Below are 27,348 nucleotides of genomic sequence, written 5' to 3'. Positions count from 1 at the left end.
TTGTGAAATTCATGTGGCAGGTTGCAGTGAGAATCTTGGAATTTATTATATGAGAGGGACTGGAATTAAAATTAGTTTGGTTGACAGTGTGATTCTGAACTGTAGGTGGACCACTACTGAATGCAACAGCCCATTAAAAGAACTATACCTTGACAATTGTGTGAATTAAATTAGGAGCATACTGTGTCAATTGTGGGGTGTATTGTAGAAACAATATGCCCAGCTCAGCCTTCTGAACCTCCTGCTTTTTATTTAGAATAGGTTGCTGTCACTTCTACCATTACTCCTAACAAAAGGCCTAAGCCCCTTTTCCTAGCACAGACATGTAATATCTCTTTGCCAGTATTTTATTTTGACCCTTCAGCTGAGTGTGTGGCAGCATTGTGTTTCTAAGGGCTCACCAGCTGAGACTTTACTTGGCAGCATGAGACATTCATCCTAAGCAGCTTATCAACACCCTGATTTATGTGGCTTGATATTTCCTTTTCTTGATGAACATTTCTAGATTTTCATGTAAGACGTGTGACGTAGTGGTGGTAAAGTAAATGGATCCAGGAAGTATGTGCCTGTCTATGGTATAGCTGCTATTACTTTTAACATTTTAGATTATAACATCATTTAGTTTAGTACTGATTACATGGTAAATAGGTGTATTAGTGTGCTTTTTAAGTGTACCATTAACCTAGAACTTTGACAGCTTCATGGTGAATGTGGAAAATAGATTTGACCTGTTACTTCAGTTAGAAGCTGGTGGGCCTCAAGCAGTTGCAGGTGTAGACAGGGTACGACAAACTTCCAGCAGCAAATTGAAAAGTAAGAATGTAGGGAAATCAGTAAAGAGAAAGAAAGTTGTTGTTAGGTAGTTACCATGGAAGAGGTGTTGGCCAACTTTTGCAGGATGAACTAGGATCAGAATACAAGGTCACTAGTTTATTTTAAAGCTAGTGCTGGTCTGGAGCAGGTGACAGAGGATTTAGGATAACTTTGCGAAGATTTCACTGAGGAAGACACTGTGACAATAGTGGGTGGGCCAGGTAATAGTATCAGCAGAGATCCTGGGTACAGTATAGTGTGTGACCTGGCAAAGATTGCATCAGCATCGAAGAATACTAGTGTTGAGTTTGTATTTGTTCTTGGATGCCATGACCGATCCATTTGAACTCTTCTGTCAAGAGAGTTAATTTGGAGTTGGGACAGCTGCTTATGTCGGGTGCAGGGTCACACATTGGTTTGGTTCCTGTTGATTCTCTGAATAGGTGGGATTAAACTAGGCATGGCATTTACCTCAACAGGAAAGGGATGGGTAAACTGGCTGGGAAAATAGCAGGAAAGTTAAGGGGGGGGGGGGGGGGCACTGTCATCGGTGATAAAATACTAGTGGTTATAGGGTTCAGAAAAGACCCTTTTTTTAGGGTAGGAAGGACAGAAAGAAACAGAGTTTTAAGAGAGGTTAGGATTGAGACAAACCTTTTGAGAAAGAAACAAAAAACATATTTCTAGCTTATTACATCAGCACAAACAGCTATTGGTTAGGAATTTTCAACAATCAGCAGAAATTTCAACTCTACCCAAATTCAGCTCAGTCAGTCTGAAATGTTAGCTATATTTATTGCATCAAAATATTAAAGGACTGAGAAATAAAATTAACGAATAAATTATCTGCATAGATAAATTAGTCCTCAAACCCAGCTGACATAATCTGCCTCTCTGATCATCATGTTACCACTGGTATAGAATCATACAGGATTTAGGTTAGCATCTCACTTTTGTAAAACAGAAATAGAGAAAGGAGTAGTTGCCACATTCATGAGGAACTGTCATTAATTTAAGAACATAGACATTCATACATTTTGTCTAGAACAGCATATGGAAGCATGTGCAACAGAAGTAGAGTTTCACAAAAAATCATTCATAATAATAAGGGTATACGGAATGAGTTTTTCGATGAAAAATCGATTTTTGGGTAAATGCATTTTCGAAAAATTTAGACTCTCCTGTTTAATACCATGTATAAAACATTTGGATGACGTGAATAGAACTATTTTAAATAATTTTTTAAAATAATTTCGACACACGATGTTCCGCACCTTGTATATGAGACGCGAAATATACCTGATATAGATAGCCTTGCCAGAGATATAATTGAGCACAAGAGAGTTAGCTTTTCTGTTGGCTACACTGCTAGACAGTTGACAATAGATTCTGCACCATTTGCATTGTTTCCTTTGTGAGTACATCCATGTCATTGTTGTGAAAGTCGTATGTGGAGAAGACATTGAGTTTTCTTTCCTTCAACATGCCAAGACCTAGTCTGAAGGTATTTAGAAAGCGTGTACATTGGCGCAAGAAAGTAAAGTGTACTAAAAATTCGTCTGATTCATCATCAGTATCTGATGTCCCAGTAGCGACTAACCTCAACACTGGTAGTGATACATTGAGTGATGCTGCTGCCACTACACCGGAAAGTGCTTCAAGAAGAAAACTAGCTGGAATTGAAGAAGAATACAAGAAACTAAATGCTGGGACTACAAAATATGAGGTAATTAACGTCTCTATTATCAGACGTTTTGAAGAACAATGTGTGCTGCAAACAATGTGGAAAATGTGGTGTTTCATTGAAAACAAACTTACATGTAGGGCTTGCTTGTGAATTAGAGTTGATGTGCAGTTATTGCAAACACAGTGTTACTTTCTTCAATTTCTCACATGTTACTGCAGATACAGGTAAACTATACGATATAAACTATACGATATAAACATTAGACTGGTTTATGGATTACGGTGTATAGGAAAGGGCAGGCCTGCAGGTGCCATGTTGTGTGGTGTAATGAACCTCCCTCCTCCACCTTCAAAATTTAACAAACACATAATTGCCATAGACATCTACTGTAGAAGATGTGGTACAGGAAAACAAGAAAGATGCTGTTGAGGAAGCAGTTGTTGAAAATAATAATAGCAGACTTGTCCATAGCTTTTGATGGAAGCTGGCAGAAGAGAGGCCACACATCTCTGAATGGTGTAGCAACAGCTACAAGTGTGGACACTGGTAAGGTAGTTGATGTGGCAATACTTTCCAAGCATTGCAGATGCAAGGAGAAAATGGAAAAATAAACATGAAGAGGAGTGCATGGCAAACTACTATGGTTCAAGTGGTGGTATGGAAGTTGCTGGTGTAGGAAGTATTTATCAACGCTCAGTAAAATGGTACAACGTTAGATACATAAATTATCTTGGAGATGGTGACTCAAAGGCTTTCAAAGGAAATTGAGGAACTGAGACCCTATGGTAACGATGTGAAAATTTCCAAACTGGAGTGTGTTGGCCATGTACAGAAAAGGATGGGATCAAGACTTCGATGGCTCAAGGCTAGCATGAAAGGCAAGAAATTGAGCAATGGAAAAACTTTAGATGGGAAAAATAGACTGACAGATGCTACAATAGATCATATTCAGAAGTGCTATGGTCTAGCAATTAATGAGGAGCAGTCTGGGCTCTGTTTTTTCATACAGCTTCAAACAATGAGAATCCCCAACATGGGCTATGTCCAAAAAGAGACAGTAGTTGGTGCAAGTATAACAGAGGCAAGGTAACTAGGAAACAATGCAGTCACCCTCATCACCTGCCATAATGGATGAAATAAAACCAATATTCCGAGACCTTGCAGATATTAGTCTACTAAAGAAATGTCTTCATGGCCGGACTCAAAATCCAAATGTGTGTGAACCATGTGATATGGAATAGACTACATAAAACTGTGTTTGTGGGTATAAATACACTTCACTTTGGCGTTTATGATGCTGTTTCGTCGTTCAATCAGGGCAATATAACAAAGTTCTGCAGAAGTTGGGGCTCTGTGTAGGACTACGAACTGCCGCAGCTATGCTTTGTTTGGACAAGGAACGGCTCAGGTCTTCAGATAATGCCATAAAAGTATATTCAAAGATGCCTAGACAGCATAGCAGAGCCATCAAGAGGAATCTGTTGGAAGATTCTGATGATACAAGCTATGGAGCAGGCTTGTACTGAAGTACAAACTTTGAAGCTAATTTCCCGTAACTTTAGTTTTTGTGTGTATAAGGTACATTTTCTCAGGGCCTATTTATAGTAGAAAGATGAAATTTTCTGTAGTTGTTCCTTAAGACCTTCTAAAATACACTCCTGGAAATGGAAAAAAGAACACATTGACACCGGTGTGTCAGACCCACCATACTTGCTCCGGACACTGTGAGAGGGCTGTACAAGCAATGATCACACGCACGGCACAGCGGACACACCAGGAACCGCGGTGTTGGCCGTCGAATGGCGCTAGCTGCGCAGCATTTGTGCACCGCTGCCGTCAGTGTCAGCCAGTTTGCCGTGGCATACGGAGCTCCATCGCAGTCTTTAACACTGGTAGCATGCCGCGACAGCGTGGACGTGAACCGTATGTGCAGTTGACGGACTTTGAGCGAGGGCGTATAGTGGGCATGCGGGAGGCCGGGTGGACGTACCGCCGAATTGCTCAACACGTGGGGCGTGAGGTCTCCACAGTACATTGATGTTGTCGCCAGTGGTCCGCGGAAGGTGCACGTGCCCGTCGACCTGGGACCGGACCGCAGCGACGCACGGATGCACGCCAAGACCGTAGGATCCTACGCAGTGCCATAGGGGACCGCACCGCCACTTCCCAGCAAATTAGGGACACTGTTGCTCCTGGGGTATCGGCGAGGACCATTCGCAACCGTCTCCATGAAGCTGGGCTACGGTCCCGCACACCGTTAGGGTGTCTTCCGCTCACGCCCCAACATCGTGCAGCCCGCCTCCAGTGGTGTCGCGACAGGCGTGAATGGAGGGACGAATGGAGACGTGTCGTCTTCAGCGATGAGAGTCGCTTCTGCCTTGGTGCCAATGATGGTCGTATGCGTGTTTGGTGCCGTGCAGGTGAGCGCCACAATCAGGACTGCATACGACTGAGGCACACAGGGCCAACACCCGGCATCATGGTGTGGGGAGCGATCTCCTACACTGGCCGTACACCACTGGTGATCGTCGAGGGGACACTGAATAGTGCACGGTACATCCAAACCGTCATCGAACCCATCGTTCTACCATTCCTAGACCGGCAAGGGAACTTGCTGTTCCAACAGGACAATGCTCGTCCGCATGTATTCCGTGCCACCCAACGTGCTCTAGAAGGTGTAAGTCAACTACCCTGGCCAGCAAGATCTCCAGATCTGTCCCCCATTGAGCATGTTTGGGACTGGATGAAGCGTCGTCTCACGCGGTCTGCACGTCCAGCACGAACGCTGGTCCAACTGAGGCGCCAGGTGGAAATGGCATGGCAAGCCGTTCCACAGGACTACATCCAGCATCTCTACGATCGTCTCCATGGGAGAATAGCAGCCTGCATTGCTGCGAAAGGTGGATATACACTGTACTAGTGCCGACATTGTGCATGCTCTGTTGCCTGTGTCTATGTGCCTGTGGTTCTGTCAGTGTGATCATGTGATGTATCTGACCCCAGGAATGTGTCAATAAAGTTTCCCCTTCCTGGGACAATGAATTCACGGTGTTCTTATTTCAATTTCCAGGAGTGTAGAAAAGTCCAATGAACAAAATTATAGTAAAAGACCAATAGTCAGCAGCCTCTAAGACCATGACATGCAGTTCCTTCCGTTAAATGTTATTACTGAACAGGATATAAAATCCGTTAAATCTGTGCTCAAGAGAGTAATCAATAAGCCAAAAATTGATTATTTTAGGGCACTCCTCAGAGACATTCACTGGAGTGATGTTTATAGTGCTCATGGCATGAAGGAAAAATAAAACACTTTTGCTACTAAAGTTCTTACCTTATTTGAACACTGTCCCCCCCCCCCCCCCCCCCCAATGATACAAACATTGCAGTAAATAGCTAATTAAGTGCAGTCTTAGAAAGATAGGCTAATAAAATATTTGTGGACATTAATCACTGGTTCCTAGCCAATTCTTTGTCACTAAATTCGAAGAAGGAAAAAAACCTCTCTCTCTCTCTCTCTCTCTCTCTCTCTCTCTCTCTCTCTCTCTCTCTCTCTCTCTCTCTCTCTCTCTCTCCCCCCCCCCCTCTCCCCCCCCCACCCCCGCCCCTCTCCCCCCCCTCTCCATGAAGTTCAGAACATGTAAGGGTTGTCCCATCCATGAGTATATGCCTAACATATGACGACAAGCAGATAGAAGAAGTGGACAATGTTTAATTCTTGGGATTCCAGCTTGATAATAAATTCAACTGGGAGGAGCACAGTACAGAACTGCTGGAGCGTCTAAACAAATCTCTATCTGCAATGCGACTTCTGTCAGACATACATGTCATATGGAATTATTTTTTTGGATAATTCATCAAGTCAAGCTAAAGTTTTCCAGGCACAGAAACGTGCAATAAGAGTTATATGTGGTGTGAACTCAAGAACGTCCTGCAGAAGCCTGTTTAGGGAACTAGGGATACTAACTACTGCTTCTCAGCATATTTATTCCTTAACACTTTCGCTGCAGTATCAGTGCAGGTGCGCAACTCTCCAGTGCGGCCCGGCAACGCGCGAGTGCGGGCCGGTAACACTCTGAAGCGGCAGGTACTGTCACGAAACTGATTCGAAAGCTGTGCTTCCAAGCTATCATCACTCTGCAATTATTCTGCAGCCTGTAAAAGATAATCTCCGTGGTATGCCTCGTCCTCACTACACAGATCACTGTGATCTAGGACACTAAGTAACTGTTCCTCTGTCAATTTAACTTTTCCTGCTTCTTTTCACATTGGAAGGTCCAGGTGTCTGTTCATTAGTCCCCATTACGAACAATATACGTTCGATAACTGTCCACGCTAAAGTTTACACGCTTTTATGCTAGCTTAGACGCTGCAGCTAGACTGCGTAATCAGACAGTGAGCGCGGATGCTTATAAGCATCAGCCGCACTGGCTCGTGGCTTGTTGTGACGCTTATAAGCGTCAGCCGCAGCGAAAGTGTTAATGAAATTTGTAATTAAAAATATATATCACTTTTTCAAACCAACAGCTCATTTCAATTCATGGAATCAATACCAGAAATAAGAATAATCTTCACAAGGATTTAAAGTCACTTACTCTTGTACAAAAAGGTGTGTATTATTCAGGAACACACATTTTCAATAACTTGCCAGCAGCCTTAAAAAGTTGCGCTCTCTCTCTCTCTCTCTCTCTCTCTCTCACACACACACACACACACACACACACACACACACACACACACACACACACACACACACACCCAACCATTTCAGTGCAGTAATGTGTTCATTGTAAATAAGTATTGTAGTAGTTCTATTAAATGTTTATTACTTTATAAATAAAAGACATTTTTTTAAAATTCAGTACATTAGTGTGATATTAGTAAATGAGTGTTTGTAAAATGAGTCTTTCATATAGTGTTCATTAAAAAGAAAAAGTCAGCCATTCCATTTGGGAACTGTGGAAGGTACATTAGCTTATTTGCTTCTACATCCTGGAGGATCTCCTCCCTACAGATCAATTGGAATGAAAGTAAATCTTATCTAATCTGTGTTTGAGGTGAGGGTAGCATGTATTCAGTGCAGGACATCCTATACACTTTTCTAGCTAGAAGAATGTCCACTGAGAAGAGGAGAGGAATAAAAAGTTTCTCAGTGGGGATGGGGGTGGCTATATAACACGAAGTCAAAGCTGAAGCAGTCTCTGTGACAAGTTTTGATATTGACCATCCTACAAACATTTCCATTTGGTTACTGTGCATCTTCACTGATGGCAGCTTGTTTTAGTTGCAGTAAACTTTCTTGCTTTCTAGTAATACATCTAGAATACTAACTGGGTAATTTTCTTGTAGCATATAAAGTAATATTTTCTCTTCAGAGTCCTCCAGTGTAGACTAGAAGACTGACATGTTACATTTTGTTCATGTCGATGCTGGCTGTAATTCCCCATTAGACAGTTTTGTGAGCTGCTGTTCAGTTTAACTCCCATCTGCTGTAGAATCTTAGAACATTTTCTAAGCTCAAACATAAGGAGATGTCGAAAAGAATGACCTCCTCCTGTGAAATCATTGTGGATTTTGACATTCTGAAAGCCATGGATCCAGGCAGTTGTGCAGTTGCAGTATGTTTTGACTTCAAAAAGCATCTGACTGAGTACAGTACCACAACTTATTAATGAAAGTAAGACCGTATGTGGCATAAAACAAAGTTTGTCATCTGGCTGAGGATTACTGAATAGGCAGGATCTTGGGTGGTGAGTCATTGATAAATGTAGAAGTAACTTCATTCATGTCCCAGGGAAGTGTGTTGGGACCGTTTCTGTTTATGTTGTGTATTAATGATCTGGGAGACTATGTTAATAGTAACTAAAAAGTCAGTATCAAACTTTCATTGTGGTAAATGTACTGGAATTTTTTCGAGTACATGTATAATATGTGATTGAATTGAACGTTGTGGCTAATAATTTCATATATGTTCTTAGGGAGAGTTTGGCATTCGCTGCAGAACCTGTTTTTACAAGTCTTGCAGAGTTAATAAAGGACTCGAGTACTGCATCTTCAGACCACAGTTCTGGTCAGAAGGGAGCGAAATTGTATGAAGTAGAAATTAAACATGGATTGGTCCAGGTAATTTTGCTTTCTGTATTCCTTTGGTTTCTTATTTCCTTTGTAATGTATTTGTCATGACATCATGTTGTACAGAATGAACATTCGATACAAAATACTGCTTTACCTAAACTCAGTGTGGTAACATTACTCCATCTGAACAATGTTAATTGACTTTACCTAATGAAGCACCAGATCGTGAACACCACACACACACACACACACACACACACACACACACACACACACACAACAGTTTACTCACAATGATTGTAGTTTTCTGTTCTTTCAGAAAGTGACTGGAATTTTTCAAACTTTCTGTAATGGGTTCAGGAATACTGCACTGTCTCTGAGTTATAAATATTGTTATTTTTCGTGAGATTTCTTTACAAATCAGAACCTGTGTGATACTCATTTGTTTAACAGATTGGAGAAGGGCTTGTTTTTCTGCACAACAATGTCAAACTGCTGCATGGCAACATCAATCCAGAAACTATTTTAGTAAACCAACAAGGGGCTTGGAAAATTTTTGGCTTTGACTTTTGCATTTTGAATTCCAGTAACCCAGAAGCAGAGGTGAGTGACATTTAATTTCTGTAATTATTAATTTGCGTATTTGTGAAAGTTTGGTATGTACTAATTGTGAGAATGTTCTCTGTACATGAATAATCATTATTAATCAGTTGGAATATTTAATGATGATAAATATAAACTTCAAAGAAAAAACTAAGGTATGTGGTGCATTTATGCACTTAATATAATTTGTATATTGATGAACTAAAAAATTAAGTTCATCACACTTATATAATCCAATAAACGAGTGACCGCCGCTTTGTCATGATAATAATAGAGTGTGTGCAATATAAATCTACTTCAATGCGTAGGTTAATGAAGAATCAATTTATAGGTTAAGAATTTTCCCTTCTTTACTATAGTCTTCTGCAGTTTCATTTTATTCTGCATTGTTACATTATTGCTCACATCTGTATTGGAATGACGACGACGACAACAACAACAATAACAACAAAAAAGAGAGGAATACTTGGAGGTAAAATATGGAAAGATTAGAACAACAGATAAATTCCAATGGATCCAACCCAGATGACTGGTCTGATGCGTCAAAGGAACTGTTTTTGAATATAAACTTTATTGTCAATACAATCTGAAAGGAACATATACTACAATGAAGAGCTGCCCATGGATATTTGTTCTAACTCAGCACATGCTCAATATGTCCACCATTTCGTTTCCTAACTTCCTTCAAACGAACACTGAAGTGTTTACTTCGTAGATTCTTACTTAAATTGCGCGCGAGTTTCATATAGGAGGTGTAATTTCGAGTTTTAGTTACTGTAATCGTAAATTCAGGCAGATTGTAGCGCAGTCGTTAGGCATTTGTACAGGTTAGTTCATACATTCTTTGCGTGTTTCCCTTGCATTAGCTAGGCACGGACTTGTGTTTCAGTAACTGTTGTTAAACATTGATTAGAATGTACAGGGACTGTGATTGCTGTGTTCAGATGAGGGCTGAGTTGGCATCTCTTCGCTCACAGGCGCTGACTTCGGTCGCGCAGCTTGACGCTGTTGCCAATGGGCACCACTGTGGGGAGCCGGACTTGGGTATCACGGGGATGACAACCTTGTCCCTTCTATCCCCAGATCGGTCTGCCACTGTGGTTGCCCCGGTTGCTGCCCGCAGTGGGGCTGAGCCCTCGCCTGTGATTGATTGGGAGGTCGTTCCAAGGTGTGGCAGGCAGCGAAAGACGTCCCCGGGGGCTGATCACAAAGCCTCCCCGGTGTGTCTGACAAACAGGTTTCAGGTACTGTCTCTGGCTGAGCCAGATGCAGCTGCCTGCGCTGTTTCAGAGGATGATTCTCAGCTTTCAAGGTCCGGGCAGTCACAGAGGGTGGGCTTATTGGTAGTTAGGAGCTCCAATATTAGGCGTGTAATGGGGCCCCTTAGGGATAAGGTGGCTAAGGAGGGGAAGAAATCTAGTGTGCATTCCGGGTGGAGTCATTCCTGATGTGGAAAGGGCCTTTCCCGTTGCCATGAAGAGCACAGGGTGCAGCCAGCTGCAGGTGGTAGCACATGTCGGCACTAATGACGTGTGTCACTTTGGATCTGAGGAAATTCTCTCTAGATTTCAGCAGCTATCTGATTTGGTGAAGGCTGCCGGTCTTGCTTACGAGATGAAGGCAGAGCTCACCGTCTGCAGCATCGTTGACAGAACCAACTGCGGACCATTGGTGCAGAGCCGGGTGGAGGGTCTGAATCAGAGGCTCAGACGGTTCTGCGACCGTGTTGGCTGCAGATTCCTTGACTTGCGCCGTCGGGTGGTGGGGTTTCGGGTTCCGCTGAATAGGTCAGGAGTTCACTACACTCAGCTGGTGACTACACGGGTAGCGGAGGCTGTGTGGCGTGGACTGGGCGGTTTTTTAGGTTAGAAGGCCTCGGGAAATGATGGGGTGGGCTGCAATCTCAAAGGGTGCATGGCAAAATACAGGACGTGCTTGGATCAAGGAAGAGTCGGAATTGTAGTTGTAAATTGTTGTAGTTGTGCTGGGAAAGTCCCTGAGCTTCAAGCGCTAATAGAAAGCACAGAAGCTGAAATTGTTATAGGTACAGAAAGCTGGCTAAAGCTTGAAATAAGTTCTGCAGAAATTTTTACGAAGTCTCAGACGGTGTTCAGGAAAGATAGATTAGGCAGAATTGGTGGTGGAGTGTTTGTGTCTGTCAGTAGTGGTTTATCTTGTAGTGAAGTCGAAGTAGATACTCCATGCGAATTGGTATGGGTCGAGGTTATACTTAACAGCCAAACTAAGTTAATAATTGGCTCCTTCTACCGACCCCCAGACTCCGATGATATAGTTGCGGAACAGTTCAGAGAAAATTTGAGTCTCGTAACAAATAAATACCCCACTCATACGGTTATAGTTGGTGGGGACTTCAACCTTCCCTCGATATGTTGCCAAAAATACTTGTTCAAAACCGGTGGTAGGCAGAAAACATCTTCATTGTCCTAAATGCTTTCTCCGAAAATTATTTCGAGCAGTTAGTCCACGAACCCACGCGAATTGTAAATGGTTGCGAAAACACACTTGACCTCTTAGCCACAAACAATCAAGAGCTAATAGAGAGCATCATGACTGATACAGGGATTAGTGATCACAAGGTCGTTGTAGCTAGGCTCAATACTGTTTCTTCCAAATCCACCAGAAACAAACGCAAAATAATTTTATTTAAAAAAGTGGATAAAGTGTCACTAGGAGCCTTCCTAAGAGACAATCTCCATTCCTTCCGAACTGATTATGCAAATGTAGACGAGATGTGGTTCAAATTCAAAGATATAGTAGCAACAGCAATTGAGAGATTCATACCTCATAAATTGGTAAGAGATGGAACTGATCCCCCATGGTACACAAAACAGGTCCGAACGCTGTTGCAGAGGCAACAGAAAAAGCATGCGAAGTTAAGAAGAACGCGAAATACCGAAGATTGGCTAAAATTTACAGATGCGCGAAATTTGGCACGGACTTCAATGCGAGATGCCTTTAATAGGTTCCACAACGAAACATTGTCTCGAAATTTGATAGAAAATCCAAAGAAATTTTGGTCGTATGTAAAGTACACAAGCGGCAAGACGCAGTCAATACCTTCGCTGCGCAGTGCCGATGGTACTGTTAATGACTACTGTGCTGCTAAAGTGGAGTTATTGAACGCAGTTTTCCGAAATTCCTTCACCAGGGAAGACAAATGGAATATTCCAGAATTTGAAACACGAACAGCTGCTGGCATGAGTTTCTTAGAGGTAGATACCTTAGGGGTTGCGAAGCAACTCAAATCGCTTGATACGGGCAAGTCTTCAGGTCCATATTGTATACCGATTAGGTTCCTTTCAGATTACGCTGATACAATAGCTCCCTACTTAGCAATCATATACAACTGCTCTCTCACCGATAGATCTGTACCTACAGATTGGAAAATTGCACAGGTTGCACCAGTGTTTAAGAAGGGTAGTAGGAGTAATCCATCGAACTACAGACCTATATCATTGACGTCGGTTTGCAGTAGCATTTTGGAGCATATACTGTATTCAAACATTATGAATCACCTCGAAGGGAATGATCTATTGATACGTAATCAGCATGGTTTCAGAAAACATCGTTCTTGTGCAATGCACCTAGCTCTTTATTCGCACAAAGTAATGGCCGCTATCGACAGGGGATCGCAAGTTGATTCCGTATTTCTAGATTTCCGGAAAGCTTTTGACACCGTTCCTCACAAGCGACATCTAATCAAGCTGCGGGGCTATGGGGTATCGTCTCAGTTGTGCGACTGGATTCGTGATTTCCTGTCAGGAAGACGGCAGTTCATAGTAATACACAGCAAATCATCGAGTAAAGTTGAAGTGATATCAGGTGTTCCCCAGGGAAGCGTTCTGGGACCTCTGCTGTCCCCGATCTATATAAATGACCTGGATGACAATCTGAGCAGTTCTCTTAGGTTGTTCGCAGATGATCCTGTAATTTACCATTTAGTAAGGTCATCCGAAGACCAGTATCAGTTGCAAAGCGATTTAGAAAAGATTGCTGTATGGTGTGGCAGGTGGCAGTTGGCGCTAAATAACGAAAAGTGTGAGGTGATCCACATGAGTTCCAAAAGAAATCCGTTGGAATTCGATTACTCGATAAATAGTACAATTCTCAAGGATGTCAATTCAACTAAGTACCTGGGTGTTAAAATTACGAACAACTTCAGTTGGAAAGACCACATAGATAATATTGTGGGGAAGGCGAGCCAAAGGTTGTGTTTCATTGGCAGGACACTTACAAGATGCAACAAGTCCACTAAAGAGACAGCTTACACTACACTCATTCGTCCTCTGTTAGAATATTGCTGCTCGGTGTGGGATCCTTACCAGGTGGGATTGACGGAGAACATCGAAAGGGTGCAAAAAAGGCAGCTCGTTTTGTATTATCACGTAATAAGGGAGAGAGTGTGGCAGATATGATACGCGAGTTGGGATGGAAGTCATTAAAGCAAAGATGTTTTTCGTCGCGGCGAGATCTATTTACGAAATTTTAGTCACCAACTTTCTCTTCCGAATGCGAAAATATTTTGTTGAGCCCAACCTACATAGGTAGGAATGATCATCAAAATAAAATAAGAGAAATCAGAGCTCGAACAGAAAGGTTTAGGTGTTCGTTTTTCCTGCGCGCTTTTCGGGAGTGGAATGGTAGAGAGAGAGTATGATTGTGGTTCAATGAACCCTCTGCCAAGCACTTAAATGTGAATTGCAGAGTAATGATGTAGATGTAGTGATTACCCTACGGCACATGTCTTCTGTAATTTCACTGCAGGCTTGAAGAATAAGTCTTCTGAGCTCCATTAAATCACGTGGACGTTTCGGGAAAATTTTTTCCTTGAAGTACCCCCAAAGTAAAAAGTCACATGGATTGAGGTCTGGACTATTGGGGGGCCAATTTTGTCTGTCATTGAAGCGACCTGGAAACCTGAGTGAAATGATCTGCATGTCGAAATGCTTGTGTAAAAACTCCAACAGTGTTTGTAGCATAATGTTCTCCAGCAAACAAACAGGCTAAGGCCGAGGTTGCCTCGCTTCCAATACTGTTCCTTCCTGTACAAATTTATCGTACAACGTTTGGATGGTCTTCTTGCAAGGGACCCATCGTGTGTTAAACTGTTGTCAAAAATGCCTCTGAGTCTCAACAAGGCTTTTCGTTTCATGAAAAAGTAACACAGTTGCCGATCGTTGCTGTGTCGTCAGTCTTCCATTGTCAGCCATTGCTGCTTACTAGTCTCTTAGCGGCAGTATCGTGAATTACACGTCATTTCGTAAGTCATTTGTTTTTCAAAGCTCTGCTGGTTGTGCTGTAGAGATCCCAGCGGGATATCTAATGTGCATTGTAAATTGTGAAAGAAACAATTGGTAACACATTTCGTACGCCACCCTGTAAATGAAAAGGAAGAGTTGGAAGAACTGAGAAAAAGGAAAGAAGGATTCTCAGGAAAATTGTGAGATCGCAGACAATTGTTGATGGAACTTGGAAGAATAGGAAAAACAAAGTTCCAGAAGTGCACTGAACAATTAACGGATACAATATGGAAAATGACAGTTGAAATTTTCAGGACACCTAACAAGAATGGACAAGCACTGACTGACTGAAAAACCTTAAATTATATCACATCATTGCAGTCCACCTCTAAGTGAGAAGAAGAGGTCAAAAGAGATGCACAAGAAACTGGTATTAAACTAGAGGTGATCCAAAACAGGGAAGAGTTCAGAAGCAAAGTCAACAGCTGAAAGTCATTTGCAGCAAAACCACTAGCAAGGTGATCCACACGTTCCATTTATGAGGAGGACAGAAAGGAAAAAAGTGAAAGAATGAAGAAGTTTTGGGAATAGAGGAAAAGAAAGGCCAAAGAGCCTGGTTTTCCCAAGTTTCCTTAAACTTTCTTATATGTGAATGCTAGATTGGTTTCTTTGAAAAGGTTACGGGTCATTTATTGCCCCCATCTGTGACCTGTTACAGTTTTTTGCTCTCTAATGCTCTCATTGCCAGTGGCACATTAAATGTGAATCTTCCTTCTAGTGCTACTTTTAATAATATTTAGTCATTAGAATCAACATCTATAATAGAAAATCTTTTAGATGATTGCGGATCTGCTTTTTAGGGGAGGAGATTAGTGTTTAACGTTCTGTCAACAATGAGGTCATTAGAGATGAAGCACAAGCTCAGATTAGGGAAGGGTGGATAAGGAAAGTGGCCATGCCATTTTGAAGGAACTATCCTCGCATTTGCCTTAATTGATTTAGGGAAATCATGGAAAACCTAAATCAGGATGGCCAGATGTGGTTTTGAACCGTTGTCCTCCCAAATGTAAGTCAGTGTACTAACTAGTGCACTACCCTGCTCGATATCTGCTTTGTAGTCCAATGTTTCAGAGGTAGCAGAGCCATTCCCCTGAGAAACACAGTAATGTACTGGGTGTCCATTTGAAGTTATCCAGAATAAAAGTATAATATCTTGCTGACTAATGTATGTAAATGCAGCCAAGTTATGTAACTACAGAAAGAATCTTGAAAGTTTTGTTTTTCATGGTTGGCAAGGTAATACGTTTCCTGTTGTCCGCAGTTAAAATGGCAACAGTACAAGAACAGGATCAATGTGTTTTGTAGCTTAACAGAGTTGCAACCTGTCACATCTGTATGACGACATTTTAGAATCCAGTATGGCTGTCAACTGCCTATGAGGAAAAGCATTTGATTTTTGGAACTATGAAATGATAACCACGGGTAGTTCCTTACCTCTCCTGGAAAGCCATGGACCTCCGAAGAAAATTTGATCGTATTAAAGGAGCATTTCAATGAAGCCTGCATAAATCTGCTCATGCTGCTAGTTTGCAGTTACAGAGCCCATATTCAACAATGTGTGATGTGTTGTACAAAAGACTGTATCTAAGAATGTAAAAGATTCAAATGATTCACACAGTGCCCAAGAATGTAAAAGATTGAAATGATTCACACAATCAAACCTAATGACAAAGCTGTACATATGAACCAAGCATTAGAAATGCTACAAAGGATTAATGAGTCACATGGCTATCTCCAACATGTGTATTTTTCTCATGAAGCAGCGTCTCATGTTAGTGGAGTTGTAAGCAGACGTAAATGTAGAATACGAGGTGATGAAAATCCACCTTGCATATGATTTGGAGAGGGGGAAACCCCAAAAAACGAAGTGTGGGCCACCTTAATGAGTGACATACTGATCTGGGCGTTATTCTTTTTTCAATGAACAGTGATTGGAGTTTTGTATCCAGATATGTAGGAACAATATGCCCTCCCTCAACTACCATATCAAACTGTCTTTCAAGAGGACAGAGCTCCACTATCTTTCAGACTCGGCTTCAGGGAACACAATATGGGTTGGCGGAGGTTGGCAAATTGCTGGGCCTACTAGGTCTCCAGACTTCACCCCTTTTGATTTTTTGCTGTGGTATTATGTAAAAAACAGTCCACAAGGTTAAGATAAAAAGTCTTCAGCACCTGAAAGACTACATAAGTGATGCTACGGCAAGTTACACCAACCATGTTCCAAGCTACATGGGATGAGGTGGAATATTGTCTGGATATTTGTCATAGTATTAGGGGGTCTCATATTGATATCTATTGACAGCATGAAATTCAGGAAGATGTTTTTGAAATATTGTAAGCCATAAACATATAAGATAAATATTTTGTGAGTTATAGTGTGTTTATTTTGGATATCTTCCATTTAGACACTCAGTATTTCAACTGCACTGCATTAAAAAATGGATTATTTGCTCACTAGTTCATTATCCTGCAGTTGTAAAATGCCAAAGCCCATTTCTCGGATGTCTGCTGGGCTGCTGGGTGAGATTCTCCAGTTTCTTGTTTCAGGTATATCTACAACAATAAACTATGTTCAGGAACAACATACTGTGTTCTGACCTTTGACTGTCAGATTTTTGCCACCTCAAGAGCAATGATGTGTTGCTGAAGAGCCTGTTTATGAAGCAAAGCCTGTGAGCAAAAGGGCCAGAAAGACAAAACCATTTTCCAGGCATTTTTATCTGCAAACAAAGTGAAATAAAAATGTAATGAGTAAGCACCCAAATCACAAAGCAGACTTAATAAATTCATTTTTCTTAGCACAGAATGTAAATAAAACTTATCGAAAGAAGCAAAGTAATAGTATTAAATTTTTAACATGCAGAGCAAAATCAATAAATCCATAAATCCTAGCCAAGTAAATTCACTGTTAGTTTGAATTCTTAAAGATAAGACTGCAGCACTTAATTATGTTGTTGACATAAACATCCCAAAACACACGTCACTGAGTTAAAAAAACATAAACAATTCCATCTTGTAGTTCTGAATGGGCTAAAACAAACAAAAAACCATTAGAAAGATGTCAAAATAAATATTAACATATTATAATGATGTGTTTCAAATGATTCCATCTTATCAGAGGAATAAGAAACTGAAATTGACTACTGATTAGACAAAGTATTGGATTTCCCACTTTACGTAAGCAGTTACCTTATCTGTATTGTCCATCCCAGCACACAGTTAGGACCAACCCAAACTTCCATATTTCCCAGTGTCTATGGCCCATAGTGCTTGTTCACAAATTGCATGATTCCTGCCCAGGGAGAGCCGTTATTTTACTCTCCACATTGCCTCGCTTTGGCATAAAATACAGTAGGACAGCATCTGTATTTTACTATGTCTGCATAGTTAGATGCAGTGTTCCTTTGAACAGCCGTATTAAATGATGAAATGCATTCACAAATTATTTATACAATTGTATGACAGCTATATGATTTACTAGTAACATATGAAAATTTGTGCCGGACAAGAACTTTAGCCCTACTTGCTTCACGGTCTAACCACCTTGACCATCCAAAGATTGCAAGACTTCAGTTGCTTTAAAAGGCTGTAGAATTTCAAACAGTGTTATGTTGTAATCAAAAGTGTCTGTTCTATTACATCAGCCATTGCAGTTACAAAGAACAATTTAATAAAGCACAAAAAGTGTTCATAAACAGAATTAATTGAATTTATAGAGTTAGTAGAACTAATCCTCTGCTAAAATTACTTTGTATTCAGTGGTAATATTTATCAACAACCAGATGGACTAGCTGTGGAGTCATCCATATCTGAAGTGCCAGCAGAGATTTTAATTAGCCACCTAGAACTGAAAATGTGCTGCAGCTGGGACACCTGCAAAAAAAAAAGAAAAAAAAAAAAAAAAAAAAAACATTATACATTTCTTTAATAATGCGTTCAACAAAATAAATTTTACTGCTGAATACTGGAAAAGCAGAAAAGTAGTAGCATTGATATCCTAGATTTATGCATAGAAAATCACAACAGGCACATTTTTGAGATATACAGGAAAAAGACAATGCCGCACCCCACCATATCCTCTTGAATTTGCTTAACGTATTCATCTGTTGGTCTCCTCCTACGAGTTTTACTCCTCACACTTTCCTTCAATACTGAGTTCGTGACCCCTTGATGTCTTGAATGATCCTACCAACTGATCCCTTCTTTTACTCAGGTTGTGCCGCAAATTTCTTATCTCCCCAATTCTATTCTTTACCTCCTCATTAGTTACATAATCGACCCATCTAATCTTCAGCATTCTTCTGTCAAAATTCTCTTTGAACAGAGAGAACATGGAGAAGGAATTGGACATCATAAAAATGCATTAACTAATGATGTCCTCAGCACAGTGATACACAAATTGCAGAGACAAATAGCAAAACAGAAATATATTCCTGACTATATGGGATAAAGTAATAATACAGTCAAATGAACTGCCAGATATCTTTTGTATGTGAATTTTCCTAAAAAATAAACTTATTAGGTCACATAAAGTGAAAAGTGAAAGTAGCCTTTAAAAAATAAAACAGATAAATTCAGAGATTCAGCATATATATGGTCACATGTGAAACTTGTTCAAGTCACTATGTAGGACAGAGTGGCAGGAATTTTCATACTTCATACACTGAACATGTCAACTGTTGCACACACAACCTGTTCATAAATCAGCCATAGCAACACAAACAAACAATACTGGGCACTCATTCATAAACATAAAAGAAGGTCTTAAGAAACTCCATCACTTCCAGAAATCACATTCAGTATTGTTTAATGGAGGAACTGGAAATTTTTGTGCATGAGAAGTCAGGAGAGGAAATTCTAAATGACAAGCTAGATAGCAAATCAATTAATTTCTTCAAATATTTCTTCTGTTTTGTATGATTTCTCAGCAACAGATTGACCACTAAAGGAGACAAAACCAATGCATTTAGCCTTGTCACAGGGGCAAAGATTGCAGAGGCTGGGGTAACAGTTGGTGTGCTGGCATTGACAGGAACAAGGCCTCATTAACCAATGACTGGGGGAAGGAGGGCAACAGTTCACATTCTATATGGTCCATTTCAGAAGTCATCAACTTGTCCACTGATCAGAAATGTGTGGAAGGAGAGCTACATTGAGAGCATGAGAAATTCCGCAAGCTGGATTACATTGCTGTGATTGACTTGAACCTGACTCGACTTGTCTCCGGCATTAACTCATAATGGCACAGTTGAAGGCAAGGCTGCCTGGCTGACCCCACTGGGCACCAGGTAGCTGTTTATCATGCATGTATGACTTTGTCACCTGCCAGTTGTCAGACAGTGGCTTTGCTGCTGCTGTAATTTCATGTGTTTCCACAATCTTAACAACTTCAGCTAAAGAAGGGTTGGACAAAGCCAATATCCCTAGTTTGCCCCTTGAGGTTGGATGTTAACCAGACAATAATGTCCGTAATTAGTGAGTCCACATATGAGATAGCACATTGGGAACACTCAAACCAACACCTGTGCAGGGGACCTTGGAGGTCAGCCAACCATGCCGTATACAACTGCCTGAGGTGCTTGTGGTTTTGGTTAAACTGTAACATGCCACCACCACATGGTTTTGACTACCTAAACACTGTGAGAGCAACAGACACAGGTCCTTGAAGTTATGTTTCTCAGGATTGGTAGAGCACTTGACATTCTGCACAATATCGTACAGTCCTGCATTTCTTCTGGACAGCAACAAGGCAGCCTTATCAACTGAACTGAAAATGCACCTCGCCTGGCTGTACAGCAAGAACTAGCCCCTTTTCTTGCAGGCGCCTGGCTTGCCACCAGTACGGCATGTTGAGGCAACACCGCAAAATTTCATTGTCAACACAAAATATTACTATACTAGCTGACAGTGGCCAGGCTACAAACCCAGGGAGCTGAACCCAGGAAGAGGGAACGAAGCTCACCATGCAAGACAGTCTGTGGGGGAGCAGTGTGTCCAAACACTAAGTAGATATGAGCACAGAACAAACACAATGTGACCGGTGCGTGTGACAGAATAAACTAAGCACATGGAATACAGAGCACAATGTGAGGTGAAGATCAGGTCTGAGATAATTGATGTCCGTGTAAGAACTACTGGGCCAGGCGTATTGCTGCCAGCAAGTAAACACGTGGATCAGTGGCTCTTCCCCTGTAATGTTTTGTGCACACACCCCGTAAAAGTGTTCTGCACTGTTCTGCTGCAATACCTATGTCAACTCATCTGCATCCATCTTGATATCTACTGGTGGTGATACTTAATCATTTAAATTATAACTATACAGGGTGTTACAAAAAGGTACGGCCAAACTTTCAGGAAACATTCCTCACACACAAAGAAAGAAAATATGTTATATAGACATGTGTCCGTAAATGCTTACTTTCCGTGTTAGAGCTCATTTTATTACTTCTCTTCAAATCACACTAATCATGGAATGGAAACACACAGCAACAGAACGTACCAGCGTGACTTCAAACACTTTGTTACAGGAAATGTTCAAAATGTCCTCTGTTAACGAGGATACAGGCATCCACCCTCTGTTCCATGGAATCCCTGATGCGCTGATGCAGCCCTGGAGAATGGCGTACTGTATCACAGCCGTCCACAATATGAGCACAAAGAGTCTCTACATTTGGTACCGGGGTTGTGTAGACAAGAGGTTTCAAATGCGCCCATAAATGAAAGTCAAGAGGGTTGAGGTCAGGAGAGCGTGGAGGCCATGGAATTGGTCCGCCTCTACCAATCCATCGGTCACCGAATCTGTTGTTGAGAAGCGTACGAATACTTCGACTGAAATGTGCAGGAGCTCCATCGTGCATGAACCACATGTTGTGTCGTACTTGTAAAGGCACACATTCTAGCAGCACAGGTAGAGTATCCCATATGAAATCATGACGGTGAATCGAGGAAGTAGAGTACATACTGACGAAACTAAAATGAGCTCTAACATGGAAATTAAGTGTTTCCGGACACATGTCCACATTACATCTTTTCTTTATTTGTGTGTGAGGAATGTTTCCTGAAAGTTTGGCCGTACCTTTTTGTAACACCCTGTATAAAAAAACAGGTTAAGTCTGTTGTGAAAGTCCGTGACCATGGTGTTGGCCTGAGTCTATAGTTAAGACTTTCTTCGCCACAGCACTAGAAGTCCCCCAGCTGTCTTTTACCCCAGGGAGAGATCACTGATTCTCATTTGCTAGTGGGCTGAGTATATCTGGGGTCATCTTGGGGGGGGGGGGGGGGGGCTGGAATGAGGAAAATACCTGCTCGTATCTGATATTTAACTCGAGACCTCCAGGACTAGAGTCCTAGTGCTCTACCTGCCAGACCACCTCTGTCACATAACTATGGTAAATCCTTAAATATATTCATTTCTTCCTACGTTTCACACAATATTTACAACAAAATAGTATAAAAATAGAATGTAAAGCATGTTTAATAATTAGGAAGTCAGTTGTGTTAGTTATACCCATGCGATACTTGAATAAACATAACTATTGACGTGTTCTATTATTTAAATAATCAAAGACACAGTTGCAGGCTTTCCAAAAACATTCATTATATCTGATGATGAATGAAATTAAAATTACTAAATTGGGCAGTATGAATTATATGTTTTAAGTGCATAGACAAGACTGAATGAATGTATTTTGTATGAAGTGTAATGCAACATTAAAACCCCTGTTAGTTCTTGGACAGGTATTGTGTGTTTCCTACAGTTCTATATTAATACCATGATGAGTAATGATTTATGTAATTGCTTAGCAACATGGAACATTAGTTACAAACATGATTCTTTTTAAAATATTAATAACCATTATTCTGTTTTGTCTTGTGATCACTGTTTTTCCTTTTCTTCATGTATTGCTTCTTTTGCTCTTACATGAATCAGATATTGTTACTCTTAACAGTTTTATGTATTTGGTAATCATAGTGTTGTATATTTTTTCTTTCTTTTTTTTCAGCCATTTTGGCCATGTAAAGATTATTCGTATAGTCATCACCCATACACCATACCCAATTTAGATTACTTGGCACCAGAGTATGCTCTAAGTTCTTCATGCTCCCCTGCTAGTGATATATATTCCGTTGGCCAAGTGATAATTTCAGTATATAATAAAGGACAGCCTCTGTTTTCTAACAAAGAAGAATGGCACATGTTCGAAAAAAGCTGTTCTGAGGTAATTGTGTTTGCTGTATTGTAATTACCTTTGTAAGCTCTCTCTATATATATTGGTTTTTATAAAAGATGAAATTGATGCACATTTTTCTTTCTTGAAATTTATAAAGTAAACTTTCAGTATCCATAGCTGACTGACTAATCAATTAATTAATGAATTACGCAATTGACATGCCAATATAAGTTCATTATCCTCAATTTATTGAGTAGAAATAGAAAGAGTTGTTAAAATTGTCTTGCAAAATCCCATGATCTTTTTTTGTCTCAGTTAAAACAGCTTTCTGAAGGAAGAATCAGCTTTGTACCAGAAGGGATAAGGACATACGTAAAAATGATGCTTAATGTGACTCCAGAAATACGACCGGATGCCCATCAATTTGTGAAGGTAATAAGAGCACACCAACAATCTTTTTTTAGTATCCTGCTTCAACTGTGGTTTTGATGATGTAGATACTACAATGGCCTGTAAAAGGTAAATGACTTTGAGAAAATGTAATGTAGCCACACATGAATGGAGTACTTGATGCTCTGTGTGTAAGGTATTAAGAAAATTTAGTAGAAAGCGTAGACTGTGGACAGCTACAGACTGATGAAATATATATTCTACAGCAAATTTAGAAAACTTAGTAGCCAAAACTGCCAACATTTGCAGTGTTGTTTTATACCTGAAATCTGAGACTGTGCTGACACAGACTGCCATTGTGTACAATGAGGGCAGTTTACTGAGATGATATGCACTCTTTACCATTGAGTACTGAGACAACAGGTTGAGTTAAGCTGAGAGTCAGCTTACCTTGAACTGTTGTCTCCCTCTTCAGAAAGTATCTGTCTAGAAGTACACTATTCTCTCTGTTAAAGCAGAAAGTTACTGAGGAAAGTAACAAACTTTCTTTATTTTTTATTTATTTATAACCTTTAATTGTTTTTATGAAAGAGCACTTTTGAATTTCTCTCTCTAAAATAACATGTGAAATTAACTGGCCAATGTTCTCATTTCTCTGAGGAATACCAAACATGTTGGAAAGATATACAGATGGATTCTGCTCATTTAAAAAACCCAAATGCACACACAGCATGTACTCTGCTCTCTTCTTTGAGTAAAAGGATGGTTCCTGTGTGCAGTTTAAGCTTTATTTGTTCAATGGTGGTCATACACTTTCCAGCCAGATAACTCATGCCAGGAAATTTGTGTTAAAGATAATTACAGCATTCACAGAATATTTGGTTTAAGCCCCCACATTGTTCCAAACCCAAGAATATTTTTATATTAACTTTGCTTCAGTCCATCAACAAGGCTTCATTCCATGCAAGCCAGATGTTGAAAGAAATTGGGGATAGTTTCTGAATGTCATTGGTACCTGCAAGAGCCACAACTTGCTACTGGCTGTATCCCACATCTTCAGTAGCTGCCAATAGGGTTACTTTCACATCTCTCAACCTAACTAGTTTACTGAGGTGGGTGGGAGGGGGCTCCATTACCTACCTAACATTGGATTCCCCCCCTCCTTGCCAGTCCCAACAAATGAAGCAACTTGTGGAAACTTGCTCAGGCATCTTTTTGATACCAGACAATGCCCCAGCTACCGATAATTTTTCATATCTGTTATGAAGGTGTATGGGGACAACTAAGTCCTTATTGCTTTGGAGACTGGCGAGTTAGAAGAATATCAGGCCTAGGAAACGAGCCATTTATGCAGTTATTTAAAGCATTACTGGCTTATATGTAATTGATGTAGCTTAAACAGTAATACATATTAAAAAAAGAATAAGTGTCAAATGTATTTTTCATATTTACTTTAGTTCGGTGATATATTACAAATTAATGGTGACAGAAAATATAATTATCCTTCCAAAAAAAAAGGGTAAAAAAATGTAAGGTGAGTTTATTGAGCAGTTTCTTCCTTTTTAGCTTCCAAAATTTCTTGCTCACTCAACAAACATGACATATTTGTAGCACAATTACAGCAAACTGTGAAACCTAAGAAGTACATGCACAAAATTACATCAGTGTCATCGTATTGGCTCAGCTATTCGCGACAAGATCTGTTACATTCACTATTGTTTCTTTTGAAATAATTCTAGAAATTGATAACAGAAGGCAGCACCAGTAAGGGACAGGTAGTGAGATGTCCGACATTGTTCTCATACGCAATTAGTCCAGTTTTCAAGTGACAGAAGCCTCGAGCATCAGGAAAGTACTGGCCTGACCTATTGAGGTACGCTCTTTTTAACACAAAGCTGTAACCTGAGCTATGCTCGGGCTTGGTCTAAAAAGTATGGATGTGAGACATTCACAACCATGTTGCAGTCAGTTACTCACCTTTGACTGAAGACAAACCTACTTGTTCAGATGCATTAGATGATTCCACAGCATCATACACTGAAGAGCCAAAGAAACTGGTACACGTGCCTAATATTGTGTAGGGCCCCCGCAAGCACACAGTAGTGCCGCAACACGATGTGGCATGGACTCGACTAATGTCTGAAGTAGTGCTGGAGGGAATTGACACCATGAATCCTGCAAGGCTGTCCATAAATGTGTAAGAGTACGAGGGGGTGGAGATCTCTTCTGAACAGCACGTTGCAAGGCATCACAGATGTGCTCAATAATGTTCATGTCTGTGGAGTTTGGTGGCTTGCGGAAGTCCAAAACAAGGATCAATAGATCTAAAACTGAACAATCTGAACCGAAAAACACTAGTGGTGTGTTTTATCAGCCAAGGAAGATTGGTTAAAATGCTTCTTTGTTTCGTTTGTATGTATGTATGTATTTTTTTGCTTGCTTGCTTGCTTGTTTGTTGCTTCCTACCAGTGAATAGCAATGGGTGGTAACTTAGGCTAATTATGCTAACTGAATTCATACACTGAAGTGCCAAAGAAACTGGTATAGGCATTCATATTCAAGTATAGATATATCTAAATGGGCAGATTACAGCACAGTTGTTAGATCAGTTATTGCTATGACAATGGCAGGTTATCAAGATTTAAGTGAGTTTGAATGTGGTGTTATAGTCGGCACACAAGCAATGGGACACAGCATCTGCGAGATAGTGATGAAGTGGGGATTTTCCTGTATGACCATTTCACAAGTTTGCCATGAATATCAGGAATCCAATTAAACATCAAATCTCCAACATCGCTGTGGCCGGAAAAAGATCCTGCAAGAATGGGACCAACAACAACTGAAGAGAATCATTCAACGTGAAGAAGTGCAAGCCTTCCACAGATTGCTGCAGATTTCAATGCTGGGCCATCAGCAAGTTGAACAAAACATCATCGATATGGGCTTTCGGAGGCAAAGGCCCTCTCACATACCCTTGTAGAGTGCACGACACAAAGCTGTATGCCTCGCCTTCGCCCATCAACACTGACGTTGATGAATGGAAATGTGTTGCCTGCTCGGGCAAGTCTCGTTTCAAATTGTATTGATAGGATAGACGTGTATGGGTATGGAGACATCCTCATGAATCCATGGACCCTGCATGTCAGCAGGGGACTGTTCAAGCTGGTGGAGGCTCTGTAATGGTGTGGGTCCTGTGCAGTTGGAGTGATACGGGACCTCTGATATGTCTAGATACAACTCCTACAGGTGACACGTACTTAAGCATCCTATCTTAACACCTGCATCCATTCATGTCCATTATGCATTCCCATGGACTTGGGCAATTCCAGCAAGACAACGAGACACCCCACATGTCCAGAATTGCTACAGAGTGCCTCCAGGAACACGCTTCTGAGTTTAAACACTTCCGCTTGCCACCAAGCTGTCCAGACATGAACATTATTGAGCATATCTGGGATGCCTTGCAACGTGCTGTTCAGAAGAGATCTCCACCTCCTCGTACTCGTATGAATTTATGGGCAGCCCTGGTTTCAATTCCCACCAGCACTACTTCAGACATTGGTGGAGCCCATGCCACGTCGTGTTGCAGCTCTTCTGTGTGCTTGCAGGGGACCTACATGATATTAGACATGTGTGCCAGTTTCTTTGGCTCTTTAGTACTGAGGCAGAAACAGGTAGCACTTCTTGTGACATATGTCTTTAGTGCTAAGTTTCCAGCACAATACTGTAACAATCATAAATTTTCACTCAGTCAGTAAGGATTAAGTGTGTGAAAAGGACAAACACAGAATATAAGACTGTAGGTACTGTGTACATCATCCAAAGATGTGTGCAATAAAGTCAGCAGGTTAACTGCTGTATGAAAACTGAGAGCTTTGTTATAGATGCTGAGACTAATAACACTGCTTACTAGTGAATACTGTCACTGATCAAATACAGCAACTCTTAGCTCTTTCCATTGTGGATTCAGAAAGCTACATGCTAATCTCGATAATGTTCGTAAACTGGAAACACCCATAGAAGAGTGTAGGCACTGCAATAAGTATGTACTTTGGCCCTGATGTAGCATATGATACCACTTGTAAGGCCACTGTCCTTTGAGAGTTTGGTGACTGGATTCTGAAGGTACTTTCCTGTTCCTCTCATAATGAGGGAATTTTAACTAAATGCTTGCTGACACACTTATCATATCACTGTACTTAGAAAGTGCCACTCCTCATGCAAGAACTACTAAGCGAGGTGACGCAGTGGTTAGTACACTAGACTCTCATTTGGGAGGACAGCGGTT

General features: G+C 40.8%; 1 protein-coding gene across 5 annotated transcripts in view; it reads left to right on the top strand.

Annotated features, from left to right (window-relative positions):
- LOC126248858 (SCY1-like protein 2) overlaps positions 1 to 27,348 on the top strand; it is a 197,455-nt gene that overhangs the window by 63,767 nt on the left and 106,340 nt on the right. For all 5 annotated transcript variants that reach the window (XM_049950291.1, XM_049950292.1, XM_049950293.1 and 2 more), the window contains 4 exons: positions 8,476 to 8,620; positions 9,026 to 9,175; positions 22,503 to 22,718; positions 22,986 to 23,102. In XM_049950291.1, the coding sequence (XP_049806248.1) occupies positions 8,476 to 8,620; positions 9,026 to 9,175; positions 22,503 to 22,718; positions 22,986 to 23,102 (628 nt within the window). The remainder of the gene's footprint in view (positions 1 to 8,475; positions 8,621 to 9,025; positions 9,176 to 22,502; positions 22,719 to 22,985; positions 23,103 to 27,348) is intronic.

The sequence above is a fragment of the Schistocerca nitens genome, chromosome 3 (assembly GCF_023898315.1).
Source record: "Schistocerca nitens isolate TAMUIC-IGC-003100 chromosome 3, iqSchNite1.1, whole genome shotgun sequence".
NCBI lineage: Eukaryota > Metazoa > Arthropoda > Insecta > Orthoptera > Acrididae > Schistocerca > Schistocerca nitens.
This window is presented reverse-complemented; position numbering and strand designations above follow the sequence as displayed.